The 19,587-nt window shown below is 36.0% G+C and overlaps 1 protein-coding gene across 32 annotated transcripts in view; it reads left to right on the top strand.

The window, feature by feature from the left end:
• Positions 1-19,587, top strand: part of JMJD1C (jumonji domain containing 1C) — a 321,872-nt gene that overhangs the window by 281,023 nt on the left and 21,262 nt on the right. For all 32 annotated transcript variants that reach the window (XM_069571773.1, XM_069571772.1, XM_069571765.1 and 29 more), the window contains 10 exons: positions 6,762-6,963; positions 9,324-9,538; positions 10,470-10,622; positions 12,979-13,068; positions 13,679-13,806; positions 13,998-14,211; positions 14,713-14,927; positions 15,635-15,913; positions 18,608-18,776; positions 19,485-19,575. In XM_069571773.1, the coding sequence (XP_069427874.1) occupies positions 6,762-6,963; positions 9,324-9,538; positions 10,470-10,622; positions 12,979-13,068; positions 13,679-13,806; positions 13,998-14,211; positions 14,713-14,927; positions 15,635-15,913; positions 18,608-18,776; positions 19,485-19,575 (1,756 nt within the window). The remainder of the gene's footprint in view (positions 1-6,761; positions 6,964-9,323; positions 9,539-10,469; positions 10,623-12,978; positions 13,069-13,678; positions 13,807-13,997; positions 14,212-14,712; positions 14,928-15,634; positions 15,914-18,607; positions 18,777-19,484; positions 19,576-19,587) is intronic.

The raw sequence follows: 19,587 nt of genomic DNA, 5'->3' as shown, positions 1-19,587 counted from the left end.
CAAGAGGCTTGTGGAAAATATGTTTTTACATAGCACTCATGTTGGCAAAAACCCACTGTGTACTTCAGTAGTCGTTCAGAATTTTGACCATCTCTATACACTGAAACTGGCTTTCGAATACACGCATACCTTGTTTTACTGTGCTTTGCAGATACTGCCTTTTTTTTTTTTTTTTTAAATAACAAATAGAAGGTTTGTGGTAACTCTGTGTAAGGAGAGTGTTGGCACCATTTTTCCAACGTTTGCTCATGTCATGTCTGTCTTGTTTTGGTAATTCACACTTTTCCATTGTTATACTTGTTTTGGTGATCTGAAAAGGTGGTTACTATTGTAAAAAGATTATAAATCACTGAAGGCTGAGATGATGGTTAGCCTTTTTTTTTAGCAGTAAACTTTTTAAATTAAGGTATGTGTATTTTTTAGACATAGTGCTGTCGCACACTCTAGACTTTCTTACAGTGTAAGTGTAACTTTTATATGCACTGGGAGAGAGGAAGATTTGTGTACTTTTGATGGTGGCCTGAAACTGAACCCACACTATCCCCAAGGTATGACTGTATTAGATATTTGCCTATAACAAGATAATAGTTGAAAAAAGAATTCATTTTCACAGAAACTTCCTTAAAGTCTCACTTGTAGAAGAGAACTACAGAATAGTGTGGATATGGCCCATATCTCACCCTTCTGTCATCTGGAGACAAAATTGAAAACCTAATGAAATTAACTTCTATTTAACTAATAATGTTACTCACTCAAATAGTCCATAGCAGTGGGTAACAGCTGAAGAAAAACAGGGTTTTGTGGTTTTGTGTATTCATTTCTGTATTCAAGAAGAATTTCTATAATTAGTAAAAGTTTCAAAACTTGTTTGTGGCTACAAGGAAGAATACATGATCAGTTCAGTTCAGTCGCTCAGTCGTGTCCGACTCTTTGCGACCCCATGAATCGCAGCACGCCAGGCCTCCCTGTCCATCACCATCTCCCGGAGTTCACTCAGACTCACATCCATCGAGTCAGTGATGCCATCCAGCCATCTCATCCTCAGTTGTCCCCTTCTCCTCCTGCCCCCAATCCCTCCCAGCATCACAGTCTTTTCCAATGAGTCAACTCTTCGCATGAGGTGGCCAAAGTACTGGAGCTTCAGCTTTAGCATCATTTCTTCCTAAGAAATCCCAGGGCTGATCTCCTTCAGAATGGATTGATTGGATCTCCTTGCAGTCCAAGGGACTCTCAAGAGTCTTTTCCAACACTACAGTTCAAAAGCATCAATTCTTCAGCACTCAGCCTTCTTCACAGTCCAACTCTCACATCCATACATGACTACTGGAAAAACCATAGCCTTGACTAGACGGACCTTAGTCGGCAAAGTAATGTCTCTGCTTTTGAATATACTATCTAGGTTGGTTATAACTTTTCTTCCAAGGAGTAAGCATCATTTAATTTCATGGCTGCAGTCACCATCTGCAGTGATTTTGGAGCCCCCCAAAATAAAGTCTGATACTGTTTCCACTGTTTCCCCATCTATTTCCCATGAAGTGATGGGACCGGATGCCATGATCTTTCGTTTTCTGAATGTTGAGCTTTAAGCCACCTTTTTCGCTCTCCTCTTTCACTTTCATCAAGAGGCTTTTGAGTTCCTCTTCACTTTCTGCCATAAGGGTGGTATCATCTGCATATCTGAGGTTATTGATATTTCTCCCTGCAATCTTGATTCCAGCCTGTGCTTCTTCCAGCCCAGCGTTTCTCATGATGTACTCTGCATAGAAGTTAAATAAGCAGGGTGACAATATAGAGCCTTGACGTACTCCTTTTCCTATTTGGAACCAGTCTGTTTTTAACTCCAGAACTAGTTTTTCTCAGTTTGCTTATTTTTTTAGGTATGTTGCACAATGCAGAAAGAGGTTCATAGTTCCACTATCTGTGTATTCATCCACATGCAGTATATGAAATATCTGTGACAATGTGGACATCAGAAGTACTTTGCATAAACATTTGGATGCTTAAAGGCTCTTATTTGGGCCTTTTCTGTGAATGAGGTCTTTCCCATATGCCTGTGTGGGAGCCAGAGGCAAAGTGAACGAGAGAAAAGCAGGAGGATGGAATCATAGAAAAGGACAGTCAGCAGTGAAAGAACGAAGGAAACCAAGCTCAGCTAGAGACGGAGAGGCTGACAGACTGAAATGCCAGCATAAGAAGAAAGAAAGAGAGGGAGATTGACAAAAGAGGATACAGGATGCGTGCCATTCATTTGAGAAGTGGAACGTATACCCTGTTGCTTTTTCTCTCTGCAGTGTTCTGCTTACTTCCCTAATGAATTCCAGAGGCTTACTGTGGTCTATAAGTGTGATTTCTCTTTTGTTTCACAAAACATTTCTTTTAGTGTTGAGTATTCAGATACTGTAGTTAAACTTACAGAAAACAGAGATAGGAATGTTCCAGCTTTTAATGCTTATGATATTGTTATAAACTTAAATTTATAAAATTAACTTTTAATGAAGTATATATTCTGTTTTCATTTGGAGACAGTGACTATACATGTTTCCAAGTAAGTTTTAAGACAAACTGGAATCAGCACTTCCCCCTCCCCAAGTTGTAAGGCTTAGTTAAATCTCCCCTAAAGTAAATAACATTTAGCATAACACAGACTACTTTAAGTCCCATTTATTCCCAAGTCCAAAATAATATTAAGTGACTATTAAACACCACCTGTTAATTATGGGGAGAGTTGGTTGGATTTTGTTCTGGGCTCTCTAGAAAAGTTCTTTAAATTGGGAGTTCATAAATTCTAAACCTGAGTGGGTTATTTCCCTCATGGATTAAATCTTTGTCCTTTTCATGTTCATTGCAGTTATCATCAATCATAGTCAACTGAAAAAAGAGTGAGGTCTGTACATAGTGTAATATGATTGCATGGATTATTATACATATATAATCATTACACAAATATAGTGTGGTTTTTTTAGTACATTCTAAAGCCAGGTATAATAGAATTTGCTTTATCTCCTATTTTGAAATATCTTCATGTCTGCGGCCTTTTGTTAACTGATAATTAAAAGTTATCTGCTTTTCCTTGACTAATTTTTTAGATAATATTGTTTTGTGTACTGAAATTACCCATCAAATTTAAATTTAAGTCTTGTGATACACAAAAACAGTGGTTTAACTGTTACCCAAGTTCATTTCTATACCTCAAAAAAATATTTTGTGGGTGATGGCATGTATCACAGATTAAAGGTTAGTGTGTATTTTTCTTATTTTCTTCCCCCTTAGTTTTCTGTTGCTAGAGCAGTTGCTTTAAGGATTTGCTGAAAATTAGAAAACTAAGGTTGAATCTGGTATAAAGGAAGAATAAATATCCATTGAGTTAGATATTTTTTTGTTGGCCAAGTGTCTCAGTCTCAAACTTTTAGATTTTAGATGGCACCAATAAATTATATATGTAGAATTGAAAATGGAGTTTTATTTTATTTACTATTCAAATAATATTACAGTAAAATATATAGATGGATTTCAGCATAGTCACATTTGGCCTAGGCTAGAAGCAAAAGATATAATATCAAAAACAGACTCTATATGACCTTATAAATTATCTTTATAATTTATTCATTTACTGTAAAAAATGGTCTACGTGTTCATTTCTGTCACAGAATTGAGAGTTGCTTTGAAATGAATGTCTCATTCTTTTTTATAATACTATATTTAAATTGTTCACAGTAGTATGGTTATCCATACTTCAAATGGATGTTCCATTGTCTGGAATGTAAAGGTATATTGGTTAATAGTCCTTTTTCAGTTTAAGTAGAAAGATTTTACTTAGTTTATTCTGATATAATAAAGTAGTAAATAAATGTGGAGAAGGAAATGGCAACCCTCTCCAGTACTCTTGACTAGAAAATCCCGTGAACAGAGGAGCCTGGTGGGCTGCTGTCCATAGGGTCAGCATGCTTGCATATATTGGAGAAGGAAATGGCAACCCCCTCCAGTGTTCTTGCCTGGAGAATCCCAGGGACGGAGGAGCCTGGTGGGCTGCCATCTGTGGGTCACACAGAGTCAGACACGACTGAAGCTACTTAGCAGCAGCAGTAAATAAATGATTGGAAGTAGTATACCAAAAAGTATCAGCACTATTCTGTTGTTCATTCTGACTTCTAGAAGCTCTAAATTTTTTAATATAGTTCATCAGAGAAATCTGTCTTACACACAATGGAAGAAATAACAAGCCTTTTACACAAGCCTTCTGAAAACATTTTTTATTCCATAAGTGGTATTTGTTTGCCCACGTATGTGTTTCTCTAGTGGATTAAGCCAAATGGCTCCTTGCCTTTTGTTAGTGACAAAACATGTAATTGTAAAGAACCAGGAGCAGTCATAAAAGGGCTTGATACTGGCGCCTGTTTGAAATGGGCCACCCTGGAGTTTAAACCCCGTGTTAAGATGTATGTGATCTTGCTGCAGTTGTACTGTGCATGCTATCAACAGGTGATAGTGAGCACTCGGGACACACAACAGTTCTGCTATGTGCTTCTGCAAAAACTATATAATCTCAGGAGAACACTTGAACTGCCTCTGATCCATAAAATGGGCATGAGTAGTAAGCACGATGGTAGGAAATAGTTTATTCTTTCACCATGATAGAAATAACAAACTGTAAACCTCAAGTCTAGCGTATAACTGGATTAATATGGGCAATATGAGTATGCTTACAGGAGTCAACAAATATTTGCTTGTCCCAAAATGTAAAGCTTCTAAGTGAATATATTTTTAAAAATAGAAGAGGCTACATTTAATTTAGATATGATGTTATGAGTTCTTGCTGCTCTATCAGTTCAGTCGTGTCCGACTCTTTGCGACCCCATGAATTGCAGCACGCCAGGCCTCCCTGTCCATTACCAACTCCCAGAGTTCACTCAGCCTCACGTCCATCGAGTCGGTGATGCCATCCAGCCATCTCATCCTCTGTCGTCCCCTTCTCCTCCTGCCCACAATCCGTCCCAGCATCAGGGTCTTTTCCAATGAGTCAACTCTTTGCATGAGGTGGCCAAAGTATTGGGGAGTTTCAGCTTCAGCATCAGTCCTTCCAGTGAACACCCAGGACTGATCACCTTTAGGATGGACTGGTTGGATCTCCTTGCAAGTCCAAGGGACTCTCAAGAGTCTTCTCCAACACCACAGTTCAAAAGCATCAATTCTTCGGGGCTCAGCCTTCTTCACAGTCCAACTCTCACATCCATACATGACTACTGGAAAAACCATAGCCCTGACTAGACGGACCTTTGTTTACAAAGTAATGTCTCTGCTTTTGAATATGCTGTCTAGGTTGGTCATAACTTGCCTTCCAAGGAGTAACCGTCTTTTAATTTCATGGCTGCAGTCACCATCTACAGTGACCTTGGAGCCCCAAAAAACAAAATCTGACACTGTTTCCTGTCTATTTCCCATGCTGGGACCGGATGCCATGATCTTCGTTTTCTGAATGTTGAGCTTTAAGCCAACGCTTTCACTCTCCTCTTTCACTTTCATCAAGAGGCTTTTGAGTTCCTCTTCACTTTCTGCCATAAGGGTGGTATCATCTGCATATCTGAGGTTATTGATATTTCTCCTGGCAATCTTGATTCCAGCTTGTGTGTCTTCCAGCCCAGCATTTCTCATGATGTACTCTGCATAGAAGTTAAATAAGCAGGGTGACAATATACAGCCTTGATGTACTCCTTTTCCTATTTGGAACCAGTCTGTTTTTCCATGTCCAGTTCTAACTGTTGCTTCCTGACCTGCATATAGGTTTCTCAAGAGGCAGGTCAGGTGGTCTGGTATCTCTGAGAATTTTCCACGGTTTATTATGATTGCTGCTCTATAGATGACTGATTACTTGAGCCAGTGTTATAACAACAGTTAAGTTCAAGTTAATAAATGTGATTGAGCAATGATGCAGAGTACAGTAAATAATTTTTTCCCTGTAAATATTACACAGTATAGTGCATTTGAGTTTTGTTTTTCTAGACTTCCCTGATGCCTTTCCTTTATACGATCAATAAAAACAGCCAGTTTAATATTAGTTTTTTTCTTTCACATCCTTCAAACCCTTTTATTTTTCTAAAAGATACTGCTTCTATCAATATATTGATATCAAATGGAGGGCATTATAATAAGGGAGAGATATTAGGAGAAGAATCTTAGCCCTCTTCCCACAAATATATTGTGATAAAATCAGCATTTGTCTTGGTTCACACTTTCCTTGCAGAATCAGATTAAATATTTCAAAACTACATAAATACATTGAAACTAGCCTATAATTTCTAGAAGTATTAACTTTTGGTCTTTAGGATCTTCATGTGCATTTTGAAAGAGACTCTTCTGACATATACCTAATTCATGTGTAGAAGAACTATATTTTTAGCTCTAGGTTACCATTGAAAATGAACCTTTCTCATGTTTGCTTCTAAATAGATACAAATATTGAACGTAGGAAGATTTCAACCAGTTGGAAATTTCACTTAGCTGTGCATTTCAATCATACTGAAGTTAAGAGTTCATTTGATGAGTAGAATAATAAAAATGCTATTGATTTTTTAGTTATAATGAATACCTAGGACTGTAATCTTTTTTTTTTACAATCTTAATATATGGTCATAATTGTATGATTGGCGTGAATTTTTTTTTTTTTTTGCCTTCATTCCAAGTGATCTTTTCAGTTGATTTGAATATTAAGGAGTTTACCTTTGTGAAAAGATACATCTTGCTAATACTTTCTACTGGTTTTACAGCTGGCATCCCTCGTTCAGTATTGAAGGATTGGCGTAAAGTCAAGAAGCTGAAGCAAACTGGGGAATCCTTTTTACAGGATGACTCCTGCTGTGAGATAGGGCCTAATTTGCAAAAGTGCAGAGAATGTAGACTTATTCGGAGTAAAAAGGGAGAAGAACCAACTCACTCACCAGTGTTTTGTAGATTTTACTACTTTAGACGGTAAGTTGAAAATTTGTGATGGGAGGAAAATATGTTAATAGATTTTGGAAGTTGTACTGTCATTCTAAGGGTCTTTTGGAGATGGGAATGAGGCTTTGAGCCTGTGTTTCTGAATTGTTATAAAAGCATTGTAAAAAGATACTAAATTTAGTCTTGTGTGCCAATTTAACAATAGTTAAATCTTAGACTAAACTCATATTCTCACTGCTAGTGTTCATAGGGCCTTCCTCTTCTGAGAGATTTATTCTTCCTTAAGGAGAAAATGTTAGTATTTTTTCCCTAAATGATAGGAAACAGCAGTTTATTTGTATAAAACAAAATAATGTCACATTTGTATTTGCATTAGCCACAATAGCAGATAGTCTATAAATCTATGTACTATAAGCATTATAAAATGACTAGAAGGATTTGTTAGTAGCATGCCACATTTCACAGGTTGTGGTAAACAAAAGCAACTTAATAGTTACTAACTTACATTCTACTGTAATATTAGTATTACTAAATCATACTTCAATACCAAAAGTTTATACATTTGTAAGAGTTTAATGAACAGCTGGGTAATCCCGCCAGTAGAGACTAGTTGATGCCTCAGATTCCAGAATCAATCATTCCTGGATTTCAGTTCCAGCTCCATCCCTTAGTTCTTTATTAACTGTGGTAGGATTATAGCTAAGCCTGTCTCATCTGCATAATAAGAATGATAGTGGTACCTGCCTCAGAGATTTCATGAAAGTGGAATGAGATAAAGTAGACAAAGTCCTTAGCATAGTCCCAAGCTTGTATGAAGTGCTCCTCTGATGTTGCAGTTATTTTTCCAAATCGTCATCTTCATCTTCCTAAGAAGTTAAGAAGCACTTTGCTCTGGCAAATAAAGGTTCTGTAGTGCAGTGGAGATCCCAAAAATATGTGTTGGTAGGAACAGAATATCTCTCCATGGTTTTTCTAGACAGCAGTCCCCAAAGGACAAACAACTTCAAAGAATTGTTACAGAAGGTAGTCCACATGGAAGTGCAGAGAAGATGGAAAAGAAGTCAGGAGAGTAGGTTTGAAAAGATCAGAAAACCTTTGTGAAGGGCTCCCCTGGTGGCTCAGTGGTAAGGAATCTCCCTGCCAACACAAGAGACACAGGTTTGATCCCCGATCTGGGAAGATCCCACGTGCTGCCGAGCAGCCGCAGCTGTGGAACCTGTGCTGCAGAGCCCAGGAGTGCTAGAGCCCATGCTTCACAAGAGAAGCCACCAGAGGGAAGGCCACGCACCACCACTAGAGTAGCCACCAGCTGTCACAACCAGAGGGAAGGCCACGCACCACCGCTAGAGTAGCCACCAGCCGTCACAACCAGAGGGAAGGCCACGCACCACCGCTAGAGTAGCCACCAGCTGTCACAACCAGAGGGAAGGCCACGCACCACCGCTAGAGTAGCCACCAGCTGTCACAACCAGAAGAAAGGCCACGCAGCATGGAGCACCAGCACAGCCAAAAAGAAACGCATTGCCAAAAAACCTTGGGAAAGTTTTAAGGAAAGGTAGACGCAACACAAGCGGAAATAAGAATTGTAATGGAAGGAGAAAGTTAATTTTTTAAGAAAAAGAGGGAAAGGTAATAAAATGACAGGAAAAAGTGGTAAACGAATGTTGCTGGTATTGGTCCGTTTGAAAAATACAGAATGATTTGTAATGTAGTACTGATACCCTCTTTGAGAATTGAGTGAGAACAAAAATAACTGAAAAATAACCATCAGCCTGCAGGAAAATGGCAGTTTTGCCTTCCGTTTACCCTAAATGGAACCTGAATTGAGTGGGTTGCATAAATTGGACAGCAGAAGCTAAGAGAAGGAAGTACTAATGGATTTCCTAATACACTATTTCAGTCTTGTTCCTCCAAATCACTTTAATAAAGTGTCATTTTAATTAATGAAGAAAATGTACTTTTTAATTTAGCATTTTAAAAAATCTCAGTCTTCAGGTAATTTAGAGCATTTTCAACTGTAGAGGTTGCTACTTTAGATTATGTATAAAGTAACTGCATTGCTCAAGGCAGCTTTTGGCCAGCATTTAACTCTTGTCATCATGAACCACTTGGATAGTTTTCATTTGATTAGAGTTAAGTAGTTAAGTGATAGGAAAGATCTTATTTCTTGAAACAACTTGAAATTGATCCCACTTTTTGCCATTTGTAAGCACTATGGGAGTCAGAAGTTGGTTAAATGTGTTAGTAAAGTTTGTGTATGTGAAGAACCACCCTATTTTCATGTTTTTTAATTGTAAATGTAATTTATATTAAATATAAATTCACTGTATAACTTTTTAAGCCTGGACTTGTGTTTTGTTAGTTAATGCTTTTATATTTTAATGTTTCAGATTGTCATTTAGTAAAAATGGAGTGGTTAGAATAGATGGTTTCTCTACTCCTGACCAGTACGATGATGAAGCTATGAGTTTATGGACACATGAAAATTATGACGACGATGAACTAGACATAGAAACGTCAAAATACATCTTGGATATAATAGGTGATAAGTTCTGTCAGTTGGTAACATCTGAAAAAACAGCTTTGTCCTGGGTGAAAAAGGATGGTAAGAAAGTTAAATACTTAGAACATGCAACTATGCACATTTCGTTTTAAGAATTTCTCTTTGGGGTATGTTTCATCCATGGGAGAAGTCCTTAATCTTACCTTACCTATGCTTGTTTACTTTTAATTTGATAATGACACTTTTTTATCTGCAAATACATCCAAATGTATTTAGTTAATGTCTTTTCCACTTGAGGTTGAATTGAATGATTAGCAGTTTGAAATGACAATAACATTTTGGTAATAATTGAGCACAATAAAGAGTCTTTGAATGTGAGATTGGGAAATTTCAGCATTTGCCATATAAAGACATACTCCATCCCAGTTATTTAAGCTTTTTGTTCATCACAGTCTTTGCAGTTAGATAAATTTATATTTGAATCTCAACTTTGTTCCTTGTTTAACTGTATGAATGTGAAATGGGAATGATCACTACCTCATAGGTTTGTTTATGAAGTATTTTGTTCACTAAGGAAAGCACCTAACATAGCAGGTGCTCCAAACATTGGCTTCTTTTCCTTCGCATCCCTTAAGTCAGTAGCTCGTCCCCCAGGGGACATTTTGTATCTGAAAGGTGCCAAACTGAATGAAATAAAAGGTGCCTTTCTTTGCTAACTGGAAAGTGCTGGGGGTGTAGAGAAGTAGCATCTTAATAGGTGGAAGCCGTAGATGATACTCAGCATCCTACTCTGCACAGGTTAGTCCCCCACAAAAGAGAATTATTCACGCAAATGTCAAGGGTGCCAAGAGTGAAGAAGCCCTCCATTAGATGGAAGTCTTCTGAAGAGAATTTCTAATTACATCAAGAAATCTGCTCTTGATCGTTAATAAATCCTTTGAAATCCTTGGTTTAATGGTTTTTGTGCATTTCTGTGAAAATTGTATGGAAAAGAGCATGTTTGCCTTTAAATTTTTATTTCTCTGTATTTCAGCCAAAATTGCCTGGAAAAGAGCAGTGAGAGGAGTCCGGGAGATGTGTGATGCGTGTGAAGCAACATTGTTTAACATTCACTGGGTCTGCCAGAAATGCGGATTTGTGGTCTGCTTAGATTGTTACAAGGCAAAGGAAAGGAAGAGTTCTAGAGGTTAGTTACAGCTTCATCTAAATTGAAATTTTTTTTATTAAGATAGTTTTCTTTAGGACCACTGATCTGGAAAATTAGATGAATTAGAGGCTTTTTTCCTTGCCTTCCTTAATTACGTATATAATAGGAAATTTTGTGAAGTTTATTTTTTTTTTTAAGTTAACTACAGCTTGTTGAAACAGCTAGATTTTCTAAAATAAAACTATCTATACCTTTTTAGTCTGATTAGTAGATCCACTCTCTCAGGTAGATATTTTCTTAATGTAGCCCAAATTTAGGTTAGGCTTTGTTGCATTCAGAGTCCACTGTGTCAGAGCCTGAACTCCCTTAGAGGACCTATTAATTACATAGTCAAGCAACAAAGTCACAATTGAATACTTGCTAGAGTGAACTGATTCTTCTAAAAGTTGGTCCATAAAGCTAAATCAAAATGTTTAAGAATATGCTGCCACTAGCACTGTTTATGCCTAGTTAGAAAATGAAAAAGTCTTTTATATGTTAAATGAATTTTTAAAATTCTAGAAAAAATAAAATGGCACAAAAACAGTGTCCTTCCTGCTGGAAGATATTAGAAAGTTTAAAAAGAAAGTAATTTTACCTTTTTCTCCTGCTGTCCAAGTGTTTTAGATAAAGTTTATCCAAGACAATTAAGGAAGTAGCTACTTAAATACTAGTAACCTGAAGGTTTTGGGGGGTCTAAGGAAATGGCAACCCACTCCAGTGTTCTTGCCTGGAGAATCCCAGGGACGGGGGAGCCTGGTGGGCTGCCGTCTGTGGGGTCACACAGAGTCAGACACGACTGAAGCGACTTCGCAGGAGCAGCAGCAGTCTTAAATGAGAGGATTCAAATCGTGCAAGTATTAGAAGAAAAATCACATTTAATGGTAGCCTATTCAGTATCTAAAAGCAGTGAATGTGATTTTCGTTGCAGGCAGCTCTTTTTCAAAGTGGTGTGTCAGACAGATGAACTGTGATTTAGCCATCAGTGGCTTTTCCAGTGATAGGACTACTAAAGCCTCACCCTTTTTCTTACATACCCAGCGCTTACCACAGAGCCCTAAGCAAGTGGGGGAGCTCCACAGCTAGTTGTTTCTGTGGTCTGCACCTTGCACCTATGTAAAGCTACAGTAAGGAACACACTGAAGGCCGTTAAGTATCTTCAGAACCTTAAGAATCTATTTGAATATTTTTGGTTGAGAGAAGAACTAGCTGCACTGTTACAAAACTCCATTCCTTTTTACTGGTCCCATGTTACTTTCATTTTTCCTTTGCCAGATTAAAAAGAAATAAATGTATTTCTTATATTGTATGCATATATAAGCATGACTCCTTTCTTAAACAAGATAAGTTGTATATATTTAATAAACCTAAGTTGTGTTGCTGTCAGATGCCATAGTACTATTAATTTTGAAAGTACAGTCTGTCGGTCAACCATAGATTTTTAAAGTACAATCTATATGCCTTGAGTTGTATTGTCTTATAAATATATGAATATATATTTGTTTTATTTATATATCTCCTTATTTCACTGATAAATATTGCAGTAAGCTCACACTGACTAGGTTATAGATATATAGTGGTAACTAACCTAAATATCTAAAATATAAGTAGAGAACATTTACAAGTTATTATGTAGGTTTTGTAGGGAAAGTCAACACTTTTAAAATCAGTTTTTGTCTTGATTTGAATTTTATTTCCTCTGAAACTTTTTGTAAAATAGTTCTGGATTTTTTAACGTTGAATTTAATGAGCTTTTTAACGTTTGTTGAAGCTCTTACAGCCGTATCATAAGTAGTTATCTGTATCATTAGTCTCATAGAAGAAGATCTTGGGATCAAGGTGCTAAACTTTTTCCTGTGTATGATATGCCTCATGCTCTGTGTGAATACACTGACTACTCCAGGTATGGAGCCTTGTTGCAGTAATAGCTATTAAATGCTGTCTATCAAGTTGAAGCTTTTTACATGTCTTGTGACGGTTTATGTCTGACACATTAAAAAAAATGAGTTGGCAGTAGCCTCAAACTGAAAAGTCTAAGGTACCAAGATCAGGCCTAAAGCCTGTTTGTCACAAATAGCTAAGAGTAAAAAATTAGCTACAGGAAAGATTGAGGTGACTAATACATTAATGAGACTAAAGAACAGTCATTTTAGAAAAGTCTAGTAACATTTCATATGTTTTGTATCTTGTTTCTATAAAATTCTCAGAATAGTGGAAATGTTTGGTTATTTTTCTTTTAAGAGGCATATGAAGCCTACCATTGACATTTTATATAATTGTTAGGCTCTTTATATATACCATCAATTTTATAATTACAAAACCATGATTGATATAAAAGTGCATTATAATCTTACAGATAAAGAATTGTATGCTTGGATGAAGTGTGTGAAGGGACAGCCTCATGATCACAAACATTTGATGCCAACTCAAATTATCCCTGGTTCTGGTAAGTATAAATATACATTAATGACTTAGTGTAACAGCTCTTCATTGTTCCAGATTACTTAGAAGTAGATAGTAGTAGTAGAATGAAGAAATAAGGTTTATCTAATCTTAAACTGTTCTTTTTCTGTTCTTAGAATCCTCTGTAATAGTTAGCAGGATAAGCCCAAACCCAGTGATGAAGAAAGCCACAGAGGAACTATTTTAGGTGGAGAAAACTAGGAGTTCTTCGGCTGTCCAGTGGTTAGAGCTCCATGCTTCCACTGCATGGGAGCTCGAGTTTGATCCCTGGTTGGGGAACTGAGATCCTGCAAGCTGTGCAGCTTGGCTGAGAAAGTGGGTTGAGGGGAACCAGAATGTAATGAAAAAGAGTATATTAGATTTATTTATTATAGGTTATTCTGCCTTTTTTTTTCTTTGATCATACTGATTTTCCATTATAGAGGTAAAAGAGGAAAGAATAGAGAACATGAATTTGGTTGAATGATCTAACCTGAAATAGATAGGAGGGATGAAGGAAAAATGGAAGAAAAGTGAAGACACAAGAAAAACAAAAATTTTTTATAATCTTAACAACTAATGATAACCTTTTAATTAACCATTATATTTTGTAGTTTTGACAGATCTTTTGGATGCGATGCACACTCTTAGAGAAAAATATGGTATTAAATCCCATTGTCATTGTACTAACAAACAGAATATACAAGTTGGAAATTTTTCTCCTATGAATGGTGTGTCTCAAGTGAGTGAAAATTCTCTATTCAAGTAAACTGCATGGTTAAAGGAATCAACTTTGATATTTGAAATCCACTTTAGGACTTAATGTTTTGTAAATCATGTTTCCTATGTTACTGTATAAATGTAACCTCTACTTTTAACTCTGAATAATTGAAGAGATAGTATTTTTAAAATTCAACTGTTCTACCTTTGTAGGTTTTACAGAGTGTTCTTAATCACAGTAATAAAATTTCTCTGTGCATGCCTGAGTCTCAGCAGCAGAGCACCCCTCAGAAGCCTGAAAGTAATGGCAGCAGCAGTCCAGGGAGCGATGTGAGCACAGACAGCAAGTTAGCTCCTCCAGAATCCCAGTCACCCCTGCACTGGTTAGCAGATCTTGCAGAGCAAAAGGCCAGAGAGGAAAAAAAAGGTAAATCTGATTGATTGTCTGATAGAAGATTTATAATCAACAGAGGACTATGATACATTAATGTACTACTGTCCACTTAGAACACTTTAGTTTTGTCTTTTGCTTGCACTGTGGCTTAGGGTTAGTAAAACATGTTTCTTACTAGGAACTCAACTTCCTATGATCATATCAAAGCTAGGTGCAGAATCATCTGTAGATGAGCACATCAATAAAGCCACCAGCGCAATAGATTTGTAACTTATCTACACTTTGTCCCTGTCTTAGCTATAGCATTTTTCACTTGTGACAGGTGCAAACTCACTTTCATGTCTAAAATATTGAGGAAGGCCTTCTCATATTCAAACTATTTGACTCCTAAAGGATCTAACCCATCCTCTGGTGTGTGCCCAGGTACTTAAATCACTAGTGCTTTCATCTCTTACTGTAATTGTATGATCCCTTTGTCTGTACTTTAATAGCATGTTTAATTTTATTTGCATTTTTTAAAATGTTTTATTTTAGAAAACAAAGAATTTGCCCTTGAAAAGCAAATTAAAGAAGAGAGAGAACAAGATGATCCTGATTCTCCAAATAGTAGAACATCACCTCCTGTATCCCAGAATAATGAGCAAGGTTCAACATTACGAGATTTGCTGACCACAACTGCTGGCAAGCTACGCGTGGGTTCTACAGATGCTGGCATTGCCTTTGCACCAGTTTATTCAATGGGAACCCCCGTGAGTGAGAAGCTAGATTTTTGTATTTCATATGGAATTCTAAATTTAAGAATTTAGATTTGGGGTCTTGGCTGTGAACTACATGATAGATAGATGCAGATGCAATCAAATATACCAAAGTACTGCACATGTTCCTATCTGCGTTATAATTCTGGTAACTTAAAATCCAGAGATTTTCTTTTCCAGGTGAAAAGAGTTGAGCGAGGGACATTTTGATTCCAAAACCGCCCTAAGATACTCCTTCAGAATTTGAAAAGCATGTATCTAATTGGGGGGGAGGGGGAGGGGTGGATGCAAATATAAGTTTTCTTACTTAAAATATATAGACATCAATTTTTGCTTTTTCACCAGAAAGAAAATAAAAACAGAATAATTGCATAAGCAGACACAAATTTTTAGCAGCTTTTAAAAGTTGGGAGAGTCTTCCTAATCTCTATTCCCTCTACCCTGATCCTAAAACGTTATGAAAGTAAGAAAGACCACACTTCAAGTTTCTGCAGATCCCACAGTTTTTCCCATGGAGACCCCTCAACTTCTGCTTCCCACTGCCAGGAGCAGTGTAGGCACTAGAGACCCAAATCCATTGGCTGGATTCTTGAAGCCAGATACATTGTTTGTGGTGGTGTTTGCTATGTTAATGGAAAATTAAAGCAGAGGTTTCCAAATGTAATCGTTTCTGTTTAAAATATTTATTTTTTTCTTATTAGAGTGGTAAAAGTGGAAGGACTATGCCAAACATTCTTGATGACATAATTGCTTCAGTTGTTGAAAACAAAATTCCACCAAATAAAGCCTCTAAGATAAATGTAAAATCAGAGTTCAAAGAAGAACCCAAAGAGAGCAGAAAATGTGCCATGGATGAAAACAATAAATTGTACAGTGATATACCACATTCCTGGGTCTGCGAGAAGCACATTCTGTGGCTTAAGGATTATAAAAATGCTAATAATTGGAAGCTTTTCAAAGAGTGTTGGAAATATGGACGAGTGAGTATTTTAAGCTGATTTAGTATGCTCTGGGAGGGACTGAAGCTGGTTGAGTAGGAAAAATGGTTTTCTCCTTAGGACTAAAGAGAAAAGGGAAAGATAATCTTGACACTTTTGGGTTGGAAGATATCCCAAAAGTTATCAGAATGATTATTTCTGAATTTTGATTTTTGGGCCAGATTTTTATTGATTAATAGGGAAGCACTGATTATTTGATGTTATAGTTTCAGTTTGCTAGTGAGCAGACTTCTAATAAAGTCATGTATTTACAAAGTTTGGTATTGCCTTCCTTTCTTTACATTTGTCTTTTAGTCCAGTTAACAGATTCATATCTGCTATTATAATGTTAATACTGAAAGCATTTTTCTTGAACTGATAAGTGTAGATGTTTTTGCCTTTGACTATAGGACATTTATTTATAAGTTCATCAAATCTTAAATGAGAAACTCCATTATTTAATTCTGCTCAAATAAAAGTGACTTTCTATTTGACCAGTTTTGACATAATAATGTTTGATACACGTTTCGGGTGGTGATCTACTACATTAGTGCATAAACTAGGGATTTGTATGACTTAGTGTCCTGTTCAGGTTTTTCCTTGCATTCTGGAAAACATCATTGCTGTTTTACTTCATTTTTTTCATTCAGTAGATAGTTATTGAGCACCTAGTAAAATCTAGTCTCTGTGCTTGGCCAATAAGAATATAAAAATAAATAAGTTATGAGTAAGAACCATTTTAGCACAATGATTCTTAATCTTTTTAGGTCACTAGTCCTTTGCAAAATCTGATGATAGCTTGGTCCCTCACCCCAGAAAAAATATATATACAGTATTTAATACATATTTTTTTGGTTGGCTCTGCCTTGAATCCCTGATGCCATTGCTAGGTCGCAATTTAGACAACTTAAGTTTGTGTAGGCTTAAACAGCCTCGTAAGTAAATATTTTTAAAAATATGTTAAATGTGCTAAGAATTTTGTCTCAGGTACTGTGGAAACCTGAAAGAGTGAATGGCTGAGCTAGAGGACTAGTTCAAAAGGGCTGGTAGTCTAAACTGATGTTGTCTCAGGGATTTTTAGATGGGTGGGAGGTTAGAAATAAACAGGATCAGGTGTTCGAGGAACTGTTCAGTAGCCTTGATTACCTGACATAAGAGTTTTGTGGGGTAATGATGGGGAAATGAGGTGTTTAGTTATAATTCTGAGGGACCTTTATATCATGCTAAAGAATCGAATTTTATCCTATAGACGACAGATTTAATTGAATCAAAGTAATCAGGTTGACTTTTTAAAAATTGGAATATAGTTGGTGTACAGTGTTATATGTCATGGGTGTACAATACAGTGTTCACATTTTTTTAAAGGTTATACTCCGTTTGTGATTGTTATAAAATATTGGCTGTATTTCATGTGTAGTACAGATCAACATAGAATAACACAGCAAAGCAGATTAGAAGTTGAATTGGAAGGGAATAAGACTAGAAGCAAGGGGTCAAATTACAAAGGCTTTCAGTATTTCAGGAAGATGATGATGATAGTAGCCTAAGAATTCTGCTTGAAAATATTCTAATATATTTTTTAAATTTTACTTTTCCCAAGCTGCTGGTTACTGTAATAAGGAATGTTACAAGGCTGGATAGAAGTATTACTGAATAGACATAATAAGGTCTGGAAATTAATATGTGAATGATCAGCCATAGTTAATTATCTAATAGCTGACCTGTTTTAATAGTTGGATATATTATTAGCCCATTGAAAGGAATTTTAATGTTGCAGTTACCCAAGTTGTTAACTTCTTATTCTTAGTGTAGTGTTTGTTTTATGTTTTTGACATATCTTTTGTGATAACAACCTTAGCTTGAGGTTATTCTGCACTTATGGCGCCTCATACTTTATGTGTTTTAAGAGTATGTAAAACAATATCTTTTACAAGAGACTCTATAAATCACAACTTTGTGTTTTCTTTTTACTTCATTTATAATAAAGGATTAAAAAAAAACTAAAAATAATGCATCAGATTGCCTTAGAGATCTTTTTTTGACATTGGCATTGAAGTTTTAAAACCTCAAATTGGTTTCTGGGTTAGAGAGTCTGGAGGGACTTGGAATTCATGTGATTTCAAAGAACGAATTGACTTTCAGGGAATCAGTCATAGATTTTAAATTTATTGTTGTGCTTGGTTGTTAATATTTTTATTTGTCATTATCTTTGTAGAGGTAAAGAATATGTGCATGTTCTAAGTGATATAAAATCAAAATGGATATAATTTGTTTTAAGCCAAAAGACTATATATTTAGAAATCTCATTACATATGTACAAGGTTATGTTTTTTCTTTAGAAATGAATCTGTAAAGAAAACATGAAAACATCATAAATTGCTTAAAAATGAAAATTTTAATGTAGCCTTTCGGACTCTTTCCTGAAAAATACTACATATTATAATTACTGTTTTCAAAAATGACAGTGTACTCTGCCAGTACATGGCATTCTTTTACCACTTTTTCTCTTTGAAAATATATTGTGAACATCTTTCCAGGTCAGGAACTATTTTTCAAAGCTGCTTTAATTCTCACAGTTTGTCATTAATTAGTCCGTAAATTCAACATGTTAACTGTTTTCTGTATGTTGTGTATAAAATCAAATTTTTGAAGTGTCCATGTATATCTTTTAACTTTTAATTATCTATCGTTTATAAGCCTGCAGTGGTTTCTGGCGTGCATAAGAAAATGAACATTAGCTTGTGGAAGGCGGACTCAATTAGTCTCGATTTTGGAGACCACCAAGCTGATCTCCTCAACTGCAAAGACAGCATTATTTCAAATGCCAATGTTAAGGAATTCTGGGATGGTTTTGAGGAAGTTTCAAGTATGTTGTTTTTGTTGTTGTTGTTGTTTTACTGTTTTCTTAAACTTGTCTTCCCAAAATGATAAATTGGAAATACATTGTTTAGATCTTTGAAACGTTTGTATTATTTGTTTTCTAGTAAAAAGAAACAAGTACTTGGAATCAAGAGACTGGGTCCTATTCCTGTCTCTGTCCCTCATTTCCTTTGATGATACAGAAGTCATTTGGAAATAGCCTGGTGAGCCAGTGGTTAGGAGTCAGGCTTTCACTGCTATGGTCCAGTGCTATGGTTCAGTCCCTGGTGGGTGAACTCAGGGGGCTCAGTGACTGCCCTCGCCAAAAAAAGTCATTCTGTTTCTTTATGCTGTATTCAGTATATTAATATTCCTGGGGAATATTTTTGGCAACCAACCCCAAAAACTTTCGAAACTTGGATTAAATACTTTGTGTAAAACATTTTGAAAAACTAAAAATGTAAGATTATAATTTTAACCTTAGTAACAGTTGTAAAGAGGTTTTTTTTAAAGAATTTTTTAATGATGTTGCAAATATCTACATAAGGAATAAACATCTTTATACTACATGAATACATAAATAAAAGCATTCTTTTAAGTACCTACTGTATGATAATAGAGGTATTCATTCATTTTATGTTTTTTTCCTCTTCAAACATTAATAAGAATAAAAAGACAAAAATTATCTTTTTAATAATCAATTGCATCCTTATAGAACGGCAAAAAACAAAAAGTGGAGAAACAGTTGTTTTAAAATTGAAAGATTGCCCTTCAGGAGAAGACTTCAAGACTATGATGCCAGCAAGGTATATTTTTTT

The sequence above is a fragment of the Ovis canadensis genome, chromosome 25 (genome assembly GCF_042477335.2).
Source record: "Ovis canadensis isolate MfBH-ARS-UI-01 breed Bighorn chromosome 25, ARS-UI_OviCan_v2, whole genome shotgun sequence".
In the NCBI taxonomy this organism is placed as follows: domain Eukaryota; kingdom Metazoa; phylum Chordata; class Mammalia; order Artiodactyla; family Bovidae; genus Ovis; species Ovis canadensis.
Note: the sequence above shows the minus strand (reverse complement) of the source record. Positions and strands in the feature narration are given on the sequence as shown.